We start from the raw sequence: 12,617 nt of genomic DNA on the forward strand, positions 1-12,617 counted from the left end.
TGCAGAGATCCACAGGCCTGGGCCAAGCTCCTGGAGTCCAGTTGTAGAGAGGGAGGAGCGATAATATGAGCAAAGGGGTCAAGATCATGATGGGGACACCCACAGAAACATCTGACTCTGGACTGACAGCGGCAGAATCAGCAGAGGACTGAACTCGACCCTCTGAACGAGGGTGACGGTTGTGTGGCTTGGGCAGTTTGTGGGGCCACTGGCAGTGGAACCAGTTTTGATCTCTAGTGCATGAACTGGCTTTTTGGAGCCCATTCTCTATTGAAGAATACCTTGCTCAGCCTAGATACAGGGAGGAGGGCCTTGGTCCTGCCTCAAAGTGATGTGATCAATTTTGTTGACTCCCCATGAAGACCTCACTCCCTCTGAGGAATGGATGGGGAGTGGGGTGGGAAAGGGGGAGGGAGGGGGAAGGAAGGGAGAGGGAACTAGGATTGGTATTAAAGTAAAAAAGATTGTCTAAAAAAATAAGATAATTTAAAAAGGAAATTAGTGTGATACAGAAAAAAAACTGTCAAATGGATGAAAATGAAGAATAAATATTTTTAAGAAAACTGACTGCACTCACTCATACAGCTGGCCGGATTGACAACTACGATTTCAGGACTGTGTACTGACGTGAACAGTTTACCTCTGCAATCCTTTCCCTCCTGACTGAAACAAAGTGCACTCAAACCTACACTCGGCCTTGGGGCCTTGCCTCGGGAGGAACTGTTTTGTGTCTGATAATGCGAGCCTCTGGGGACGACAAAGGGAGTCAGCATCGGCCTAGCTCACTCACGTTGTACTGATGAAGGCTGTACCTCAGTTTCGACAGGGCCGACGGGCGATCCGCAGCCCATACCACGAGCTTTGCGATCATGGGGTCGTAATGCACCGAGACCTCATCTCCTAGAATCGAGAGACACTGTCACCTGCCAATGTCACAGCCCTGAGGGATGAAGCAGGCAGAGCAGGACGTCCTGCCACTTCAGGCACATGCTCACCAACCCTGAGCGGCAGGTGCCCTGAGCGGCAGGTGCCCTAAGCAGTTTTATTCTCCCGGAAACCAAGGCTCTGATGGACTTAAAAACTTGCCCATCTTGTCCTTAGGATTAGCCGTGGAGAGTACCAGGCTTTACCACGTGATTCAGTGACACCGGGCTGGTTTTCTCGGGTCTATCTTCCTTTCCTTTCTCTCTTTGGAGGTCAAGGCAAAGCCGGACCCCCTCACATGAAACCTGTTTCCACTCTCAGCTCCCAAGGTAAGAGAAACCATTCCTGCACGTTGTCCTGGGGCACATGCACACGTACACCAAGCCACTGAACCCCACAAGATAATTAAATAAAATGTAAAACAGCAACAACAACAACACACACACAAGGATAATGCAGTCTAATCTGGGTATTATAGTGAGATACATTATTCTGGCTTATTGGCAGGCAAAGGCAGGAGTTTGAGCCCAGGAGTTTAAGCCCAGTCTGGGCACCACAGTCTGGCCTCATCTGGGAGAAAAGTAACTGATTGCGAGTTCAATTAGACCGATAGCTTTGATCTCATTTAATGTTACCTTGCCGTACTCCAGTTTCAATCCTCGTAGACATGTCTGCCTGAGGGGTGGACAGGTGAACCAGCGGTCCGGCCCCTGGCATGAAGTTATTATCAGGGTCTTCTGCATATATTCTAGCCTCAAAGGCGTGGCCCCGCAGAGGTATTTCTTCCTGGCTCAAGGGGATCTTCTCTCCTGCTGCAATCTGGTAACAAAATAGTGCTCCTCATGAAAATGAATGTTAGAGTCACCATCAGACTCCTACGTTCTAGGATAATCTGATTTCTTATTATACGACCACTTTCAAGCTGGCTTATCTTTACTGCCCCCCCCCCCCTTTTTCTGAGATGACTGGCTTTCATCTGAGTTCAAGAGAGTGGCCCTAGCTGCACCTTCAGGCTGGGAGTTCTGTGCCATTCTCCCTCTCAGAGAGACACGAAGCATCCGAAAGCCTTGATTTCCTTAGTATCCCAAGTCCTGCCGGCCCTGCACTGTAATCCCATCTCAGCTGTGTGAGCCTCTGAAGCCTCATTTTAAGAAGTCTTTGATTCTAGAGGCAGGACTGAGCTTGAATTCTTGACTTATCAACTTTTCATATGCATGATTCCAGGACACCTCGTGCCCACATCAGGCCCCAGTTCCTTCATGTCCGTAATGTGTCTTTGGATGAATAAAGCTAGCTTCCTGAGTTTCCTGAGATTCAGAAATAAAAACATCCCTGGTTTTCTTTCTCATTCCTAAAGGCTCAGGAACACAGTTCCTCCGTGACTTAGAAGTCCTGTCAGGCGTCCAGCATTTTGACGGCCCAACACGATGCTGCCACCTACAAAGTTCATGCCCGAGAACTTTGCAACGAAGTTAGAATAAACACAACAGCAGCACCAACAACCGCTCACGATACTTTAAATAACTACAATTCTTTGTCTTCAGTTGCAAGGTGCTCTGGGATCACTTGGTTATTGCTTCAGGGGGAAAAAATCCCTCTTCTTGATTCTAGAAACAAACACACTTGCTAGTTTTATCTGACACTATTAATGTTTAGTAGCTCAGTATGCCTGGTTTTCTCTAGCTTCCAAGGTCCCTAAGAATCTTTTGGCTCAATCTGAACCACCAATCATTCACCAAAGAAACACGACAATATTGTCCACAGAAGTTTTGAAAAGACAAAGTTATCCAAATGTCATGAGTTCATCATCAAAGTATGGAAAAAAATAACTTAGACTCAGTACATAAAATGAACCAAGAATCACACAGAAATCAAGAATATTCATATTAAATACTTTCATATTTTTACATATAGATCTAGTGTGTTGTGTGTGTGTGTGTGTACGGTGTGTAGTAGACACATCAGCAGTGCCAAAGACTACAACACTGAACACTGGCTGTGAACAGCTACTACAAACGCACACCTACTCATGCACACCTACTCATGCACACCTACTCATGGGCTGACAGCAGTCTGCAAATGAACTTTATACACGGATCACTCTATTGCTAGAAGACCTTGCCCCTCGCTCTTCATTCCCAGCTCCCTAGGTCATTTCATTGTGGCTAGCACGTCTCACCTCTAAACTCTAACAGTGGCATGGCCCAGAATGTTGTGACCTTAGGTAGACCACGAGGCTTGGCCATGGGATCAGGACAAGATACAATGACACAGCTCACCTGCCTGCAGCCCAGGGCCTATGGGGTCAGTTACTTAAGATGAAGGGAACTGATCATTTGGAATCTGTGTTCCTACAGTGACAATAACATTGCAGCCTCAGATGCAGTTTCTTTGTTTCCTTTTCAAGACAGGGTTTCTCTGTGCAGTCACGGCCTTCCTAAACTTGCTCGTATAGATCAGGCTGGCCTTGAACTCAGAGATCTGTATACCTCTGCCTCCTAGGATTAAAGGTGTGCACCACCACTGCCCGGCCAGTTTTTCTTTCTTTCTTTCTTTCTTTCTTTCTTTCTTTCTTTCTTTCTTTCTTTCTTTCTTTCTTTCTTTCTTTCTTTCTTTTATTTTCGAGACAGGGTTTCTCTGTAGATTTTTTGGTTCCTGTCCTGGAACTAGCTCTTGTAGACCAGGCTGGCCTCGAACTCACAGAGATCCGCCTGCCTCTGCCTCCCGAGTGCTGGGATTAAAGGCGTGCGCCACCACCGCCCGGCTTTTTTTTCTTTTAATCTTACATTTTCCTGTCCTTATCCCAACCCCAAAAGTGAGCGATACCCTAAGTAGCATAAAAGTAGTTCACAACATAATGTATTCTCAACACTGACCTTATTCCTGGTAGTGCTGGGGACTGAGCCCAGGCATCACTCACGCTAGGCAACAACTCTACCACTGAGCTCCACCCATAGCCCAAGACTGCTCGTCACTAGGCAAACCTTCTCACCCTGAACTGCCACTCCACCAAGTCAGTTCCTGTGATCATTTCGGTGACAGGATGCTCCACTTGCAGCCTTGTGTTCATCTCCATGAAATAAAAATTGTGCTCTGCGTCCATAATGAATTCCACAGTTCCTAGTGGGTAAGATGCAGTTGTCACATGTCAGTGGTACAGAGGCAGCAGCAAATCAAGATTCCTAGGATGGGAGCTGGAAAGCTGGGGAGGGAAGGGTACTAGGCCTCCCACAGGCTCAGTTCCCAGCACCCACTCGGGGACCAGCTGACATCTGATGCATCCTTTTGGCCTCCACGGGAAAGGTACACAGGCACACACACACAGGTAAAACACCCACACACAGAGAAAAATAAAAATATAACATAAAAATTCATTAAAAAGATTTTCTACGATGCAGCACACTGAGTTTTACTGCTGCAGATTTCATTCATGGTATAGGATTTGTATTTCATAAGGAAAATGCCATATTTTTTTTTAATTTTTAATGATTTGTTTAACTTCATTTTATGTGCATTGATGTGAAGGTGTCAGATCTTGTGGAACTGCATTTTCAGACAGTTGTGAGCTGCCATGTGGGTGCTGGGAATCGAACCCGGGTCTTCTGCAAGAGCAGTCAGTGCTCTTAACCGCTGAGCCATCTCTCCAGCCCGAAAATGCCATATTTTGCAGCACAAATGAGTCTTTCTTTAAAATAGAGAACTTTATGAAATGTAGCAATAGAAAATATTTTTGGAATTCTGAGCAAATGCTGAGCCCAAATTATGCGCCAGTCTTATCTGCTGTAGTAATGAGAATGTGTTTGGACTATGGGTTACTGTCCCACATACCTACCCCAGGAGCCTCGTGCCGTCCCGTCCCACTTCACGTGAACTCTGGATAAGGCATAACTCCCCCCCTTGATTCCCGTGGTTCCCGCTTAAAGTCCTCACGAGGAACAAGGCTGTAGCTGCATGGTAGGTCGTTTATCTCAGATGCAGATGCACTAGGCCCTAAATTCAGTCTTCAATACTGTCCCTTACTCCCAGTTAGAAAAGTCCTTGCTAGGGACACACTAGAAGACTTTTTAACTGCTCAGTATCTAAGTTGCAGACCACTCCAAGTCTACTGGAAATCTATCAAGATCTACAATACTTCCCCAAGTTTTTTCTTAGCAGTTCTGGGAATGGGCCCCAGACCCTAGTGCATGGTCAACAAACATCCCTCAGGTTATTAGGCTTAATTTCATACAATACTTTAATTATCTTAAGTACAGGTGAGCTGATTTTTGTCAAATGAATACAATTATTATGCCAGATTTCTAAGAAATACATGTCTATATAAAGGAAGACCATCAGAAAATAAATAGGAAAAGTAGAAAGAACTAATTTTGCTTTAATTGCTTGCTAGTTGATTTAATGAACAGTTTAAAATAACAGAAACAGTGAATGTGATTATGTATTTCTCCATATATGTGCTTATATAAAAATAAAGAGCATGACAGCAATAACAGAAGGGATAAAGAAATATTAGAGATATATAATTATTATTATAAAGTACCTGTACTTATGACATGAAATGATAATAGTTTTTTTTTAAAGTTTGTTTTTTTAAAAGTTTTCAAACTTTATTTGTGTGTGTCTATCATTGTGTGTGTCGATGAGTGGGGGCACACACATGCCATGGTACACAGGGGGAGGTCAGAGGACAACTTCCGGAGTCAGTTCTCCCCTAGCAGTGCGGATTCTGGGGACGGAGCTCAGGTGGTCAGATGTGCATGACAAGAGCCTCTCACTGGCCCGAGGCTGTCGTTTGAGAGTGGGTTAGGATTAATCTGAATGCACATTATGAGTTTGGGGGCTACTAATGCATGTGTTAATGGAAAAATGGGAATTATATAAGATGCTCAAGTAAAACCATGAAAGTGACAGAACTGAGCAGGAAAAATATATGTATGGTAGCCGGGCGATGGTGGCGCACGCCTTTAATCCCAGCACTCGGAAGGCAGAGGCAGGTGGATCTCTGTGAGTTCGAGACCAGCCTGGTCTACAGAGCTAGTTCTAAGACAGGCTCCAAAGCCACAGAAAAACCCTAACTCAAAAATCAAAAAAAAAAAAAAAAAAAAAAGAAAGAAAGAAAAAGAAAAGAAAGAAAGAAAGAAAGGAAGAAAGAAAGAAAGAAAGAAAGAAAAGAAGTTAGACCCCAACTGTCTACTGCCTACAAGAAACTCAATTTTAATTTAGAGACTTAACTTATTTAAATGAAAAGTGTAGAAGAAGGATACCTCATACAAACGATGAAGAGAGAAGTAGCCATTTCAGACACCGAATGTTATCATGGATGAATAATAACATAAGGATGATAATATAAACATGATAAGGAGGTCAATTCTGCAAAAATACACAACTATAAAACACACGCGGCAAACAAACACTGAGAACAAGGAGAAATAGATGACTTGGTGACAGGCGTTGAAAATGATAGTATTCTATCGGGTTAGTCAGGCAGTAATTAGTACGGATGTGCTTAGCTCAACGGCTAACAATCTAGTCAACCAACTAGATTGCTGTCGATGGACCACAACAGAATACATTCTCAAACTCGCAATGACTAGTCACCTAGAATGGCCATGAGCTGGGCTACAGGTAACTCCTTAACAATTTTTAAGAAACAGTTCGCCGGGCGGTGGTGGCGCACGCCTTTAATCCCAGCACTTGGGAGGCAGAGGCAGGTGGATCTCTGTGAGTTCGAGACCAGCCTGGTCTACAAGAGCTAGTTCCAGGACAGGCTCCAAAACCACAGAGAAACCCTGTCTCGAAAAACCAAAAAAAAAAAAAAAGAAAGAAAGAAAGAAAGAAACAGTTCATAATCTCCCACTTCTCTAGGGAATAGAACCAAAACAACCAGGGAGCAGATATTCTTGGAGCTGTGACTCTGGGAAGGTCATGAAGTTTAGTTGTGAACAGATAACTTGACAAAACCCAGAAGTTTTGGAGGGCCAAGGTTGAGAGAAAGTGCTTCAGGCAAACACGCCACAGTGCATCTGGGGGTAGGGTGAAGGTGGAGAGTGAAGGGCAGACCAAGAAAGCAGAGTCACACAGGCCTCAGCCCTGGGAGGGAAGGCAGCCTCAGCACCGGGAGGGAAGGCAGCCTCAGCACCGGGAGGGAAGGCAGCCTCCACACCGGGAGGGAAGGCAGCCTCAGCCCCGGGAGGGAAGGCAGCCTCCACACACTTGGGACCTAGGGTGGCAGGAGATGGGAAAATTCCGCAGCGCCCTATCCCTAGGGCTGTCTTAGAATATCTTGTCTAATGAGTTTCCTGGCTTAAGAGTCGAAGGTTCTAACATCTTTCTGTATGAAGGAACCCACAGCAAGGGGTGTGTATATACACTGGGCACAGTCTTCAGGGCTACCTTGAGAACAGGGGAACGATTCGGAAGGGGAATTGCCGAGAGCTTTGTGCTGGGGAAAGCTAGTCTGGATTGGAAGGGAACAAAGGTGGGGAGAGAGGCAGGATAAAAATGGGAGCTGCATTTGTTATATTAGAATAGGGTGAGAGCTCTAGTGAAGCCCCGCTCAGCCCTCACTCTCCATCAGGCACGGTTGATTGACCCAATCCCACCCCGGCATGGAGTCCCCCACCCCATCTGTACCAATTACGATAAAACACCACAGCCAAGGACCTTATAAAGAAAGGGCTTATCAGGGGCGACAGCAGCAGGGAGCCAAAGGCTCCCATCTGGAACAAACGCGTGAAACACGGAGGGCACATGGAATGGCCCAAGGCTTGGACACTTGAAAGCCTGCCCCTGACACACTTCCTCCAGCAAGGCCACACTTTCTAGTCAAATAGTACCGCTGACTAGGAACCAAACGTCTGAGCCTATGGGAGAGTCTCATTCAAACCCTCAAAGAAGGAGCCAGACAGGTCAGCGCTGCCTTACGGTGAAGAGAGAAAATAAGATTGATCACTAACTAGACCACCTCGCAAATCAGTCTGTGATTGGCTGGGGGAGGTGGTGGTGAGCAAAACTCAGAGGTCACTAAAAGATCTGCTCAGCAAAGGCTGAAACCATTCACTTTACTTCTGATTTCTGAGCTGACCACTTGGGAATCTTATTAGAGTGTGTGTGTGTGTGTGTGTGTGTGTGTGTGTGCGTAAATTCTCCCCCCCCCTCACTGCTTACCCGAAAGAATCTAGAGTCACCAGGGAGACAGGGCCTCTGGGTATGCCTGTGGGCATTAGCTTGGCTATGATTAATTGCAGTGGGGAGGTTTGCCCATTGTATGTGGCAGCATTCCATGCCTGGCATCCTAGACCACGTAAGCAAAGAAAGGGAACTGCCTGGCAGCATGCATTCATCACCGTCTGCTTCCTGTTTGTATATTTACAGTGACCAGCTGGACTCTTGCTCCTGTAACTTCTGGGCCACAGTGGATAGTACTCTTGAAGTGTGAGGCAGAATGAATCCTCTCTTAAGTAACTTTTGTTAGGTTCCGTCACAGTAATATGGAAAGAAACGATGGCATCCCTGTTTAGTTTGGCATATAAATTATATTAAATATAAACAAAGACATGCTTATGTGTACTATATGAACACACATGGAGAATATTCTCTTACTGCATAGTTAAGAAACAAACCTCTATAGGCGGTGAAACCCAGGCTCTGGAGGTTAGAGACACTGCATTCTGGGCTTTCTCATCTCAGTTACTGCCACGGTCCTGACCTCAGCCGGAACTCCAGCTCTTGATGCCTCCATCCATGCCTGCACTGCTATTCCTTGAAATGCCAAGGCCAGCAGTGTGGGAGAGAAACCTTGGAGAGAAGGTGGCCATGGCCTGTATGGTAAAGAACTCAAGGTTCTGTGATGCAGACAGAACCCCACGCCACAGGCTGCTGGGGCCTGCGCAGGCTTCAGTTCTGCACACCCTTTCTCTCTTTAGCGTGTAATTTTGCCTCTAAAATGTTTTAACTGGATCTTTCCTGCTTATTTCCTTTTTATTATTGTCTTTCCTTCTCTCTGGGATGCTAAGGATTAGGCCAAGGCTAACACACATATACAGTGTTTATACTTAATTTGATCTTCTTTCTCTCTCTTTTTTCAATTAGGACAAATTTCTAAATTCTAAAATTTTATTTTCTAGCCTTGTATATCTTTAATCCCAGAAGCTGGGAGATTAGCCTGGTCTACTTCTGTCTTAGTTATGGTTTCTATTGCTGTGGAGAAACACCATGACAACTCTTAGAAGGAAAGCATTTAATTGTGGTGGCTCACAGTTCAGAGGCTTAGTTATCATCCTGTGAGAAGCAAGTCAGCATGCAGGCAGACATGGTGCCGGAAGGGAGCTGAGAGTTCTGCATCTGACTCACGGGCAAAGGAAGTGGGTTGTCTCACTGGGTATGGCTAGAGCATATAAGGGACCTCAAAGCCCTCCTCCACAGTGACACACTTCCTCCAACAAAGCCACACCTCCTAATAGTGCCACTCCCTCTAGGTGTCATTTTCTTTCAAACCATGACAACACAGTAAGCTCCAGGCCAGTCAGAGCTACATAGTGAGACCTTTTTCCAAAATAAACTTTTCCTACATTTTTCATTCCCTTTTAAATATTTTAATTTATTATTCTTCATTGTGCTAGTAAAAGTTTTTAATTAGTTGTTGCAGTGTTTCTGTATCTGGATGTAATACACTGTTGCTGTTACTATTGTTTTCTTCTTTCTCAATGGTGAAAGCTATACCCTGGTGCCTTAAGTATGATGAATGGATATTATGATACAGAGCTATATCCCAGCCCAGTTTTAAGAAACTGTGCCTCAACCCAACCATGACATAGTTGTCCCTGAATCTTGATGTGTTCATTACTTTCCTTCTTGCTGTGACAAAATCCTTCATCAAACCATCAAGGGGTTTATTTGGGCTCAGGGGACAGTCTGTCATGGCAGTAAGGTACGGTGACAAGACTGTCGTATTTTGTCCAGAGGCAGGAGGAAGAGAGCAATGAACACTGGTGCGCTGACATGGATCCTCCCACCTCAAGTAACTTTATCTAGATACTCCATAGGCACAGCCGGCTAGTCTCTCTGGTGACTCTAGGTCCTGTCAAATTGACAACGATGGTGACCATCATGCTCAGCAATACTTTACTTAACAAGGGACTGATCATACACCAAGGCCCCAACTGATGACTAAGCCACAGTGAGACACACACACACACACACACACACACACACACACACGTCAGAAATACACCTGAAAACTAAAGAAAACTTTTTATTTTATGTTAAATGAAAATACAATTAAAATGAGTGGATGTAGCAGAGACAGTGAGACAGTGCTTATGGATTTGTAATGGCAAATGTATAAGAAAGGAAGAAAGAATATCAAATTAATTCAATAATCCAGTAACAGACGTTGATGTGGGATGTCCTTCTGTATATGTGTTGCTCTTGTTGGTTGACAAATAAAGCTGTTCTGGCCAATGGCTTAACAAAGTAAAGCTAGGCAGGAAGTCCAAACAAAGACACAGAGAAAGTGTAGCATCTCAAGGAGATGCCATGTAGCCGCCAAAGGAGAAAGAGGTCGGAACATTATTGGGAAGCCATGAGCCTCATGATAAAATACAAACTATTAGAAATGGGTTAATTTATAGTTAGAGCTAGCCAGTAAGAGACCTAAGCCATTGACCAAACAACTATATTTAATATATTAGCCTCTGAGTGATTATTCCATAAGTGGCTGTAGGAACCCGGCAGGTAAGAAAGAAACTGGCCCAGTGGGACTGGGCGAGCATCTATCCGATTATAGATGTCAAAAGACCCCAGCTAAGACTCTAAACAATAGTGGAGAGAGTGCCCAAACTGGCCTTGCCTTGTAGTCAGACTGACGAATATCTTAAATGTCACCACAGAACCTTCATCCAGCAACTGATGGAAACAGAGGCAGAAACCCACAGTGGAGCACTGGGCTGAGCTCCCAAAGTCCAGCTGAAGAGTGGGAGGAGTGAGAATATGAGCAAAGAGGTCAAGACCATGATGGGGACACCCACTGAGACAATGTGCCTGAGCTAATGGGAGCTCTCCAACTCCAGCTGGAAAGGAAAGGAGCCAGCATAGGACCAGACTGGACCCTCTGAATGTGGGTGACCGTTGTATGGGGGGCAGACTGTGGGGACCACTGGTGGCACCAGGATTGATCCCTACTGCTTGTATTGGCTTTTGGGGAACCCATTCTGTTTGGATGAATACCTGGCTCAGCCTAGATAAAGTAGGGAGGGCCTTGGATTTCCCCAAAGCAATGTGCCTTACCCTCTCTGAGGAGTGGATGGGGGATGGTGAGGGGAGAAGGTGGCGGGAATGGGAAGAGGGGAGGGAGTAGGGACTGGTATTAGTATGCAAAGTGAAAAAAGATAGTTTGTTTTCTTTTTTAAAAAAATAAAATAAAAATTAGGAGTCAAACAATACATATTACAACAAAGGACTGGAGAGATAGCTCAGAAGGTTTGCTGCCAAGTGTGACGACCCTAGTTCAATCCCATGGTGGAAGAGAGAACTGACTCCCAAATGCCACCCCCTGATCTCCTGTGTGCTGTGGCACACCTGTGTGCATGTAAGCATACAGGTACAACTATCTGCTTAGCTGTGCTCACAATAGCCAAGCTAAGGAATCAGACGAACAGCTAAGGAAAAGACTGAGGCTGGGAAAAGGGAAATCCAAACATGGTAGGGTTTCTAGTTCACCGCAGTTAGACTTCTAAGGAAAAAAACAACAACAACAAAAAAGGGCACACATGTACACAGAGAATAAATACGCAACAAAAGACCCGCATGGCAGATCATGGCCACCTGTAACTCCAGTTCCAGAGGATTAACATGATCTTCTGGCTTCTGCAAGCATCACGCTCACACTGTGCACATATACATGCAGGCAAACTATTCATGTACATAAAAATAAATCTTTAAAAATGTAAAAAACCCAAATCAATTGTTGAGTTAACAATACAGGAAAATAGCAAAGATGAAGGAATAACAGTTCTCAACTTTAAGACTTACTATAAAGGCTAAAGTTAAACCAAGAGGAGATGAATGAATCAATAAACTAGAAAAACAAGCCTAAACGTAGAACCACGTAAATATACTAACCTATGGCAAAGGGTACAGGCAATATAATTGTACAGTCTCTCTATATTGTTGAGTTGGCTATTTGGGGTCCTTTGCCTCTTAATATAAACTTTAGAGTCAGTTTACTGATATTCACAAATAACTTGGTGGGATGATGGTACTGGAACAAAAACATTCCGAAGAAAAACAAGGAACCTAGACACAGATTGTATATTCTTCATAAGCATTAATTCAAAACAGATAATATGTCTAAATGAAAACTGCAAAACCACAGCCCTAGAAAATAACATACAACATAAGCTGGGGGTATATCTAGGTAAACTGGGGTATAGCAATGACATTTACACACACACACCAAAGGCACAGCCCATGGGAGAGCTGACAGGTTCATCACAATTGAAAACACACACTCTCCAAAAGACGTTCTAAATAAAGTGAGAGGCCAAGTACAGACTATCTATAAAACAAATATAAAAAAGACAAAAAACAGCAAAAAAATGGACGAAAGACTCTGAAACTTTATCAAAGTAGATATAGAAATGGCAAATAACGATGAGATGCTTCATAAATAACTCAGGAGGGAAATAAAAATTCAA

The 12,617-nt window shown here is 44.4% G+C and overlaps 1 protein-coding gene across 1 annotated transcript in view; it reads right to left on the reverse strand.

The window, feature by feature from the left end:
- Mccc1 (methylcrotonyl-CoA carboxylase subunit 1) overlaps window positions 1–12,617 on the reverse strand; it is a 50,266-nt gene that overhangs the window by 17,230 nt on the left and 20,419 nt on the right. Inside the window, exons 10-12 of the mRNA XM_057757110.1 lie at window positions 3,917–4,044; window positions 1,560–1,743; window positions 791–900 (exon numbers count right to left, since the gene is read on the reverse strand). Of these exons, the coding sequence (XP_057613093.1) occupies window positions 791–900; window positions 1,560–1,743; window positions 3,917–4,044 (422 nt within the window). The remainder of the gene's footprint in view (window positions 1–790; window positions 901–1,559; window positions 1,744–3,916; window positions 4,045–12,617) is intronic.

The sequence above is a fragment of the Chionomys nivalis genome, chromosome 24 (genome assembly GCF_950005125.1).
Source record: "Chionomys nivalis chromosome 24, mChiNiv1.1, whole genome shotgun sequence".
NCBI lineage: Eukaryota > Metazoa > Chordata > Mammalia > Rodentia > Cricetidae > Chionomys > Chionomys nivalis.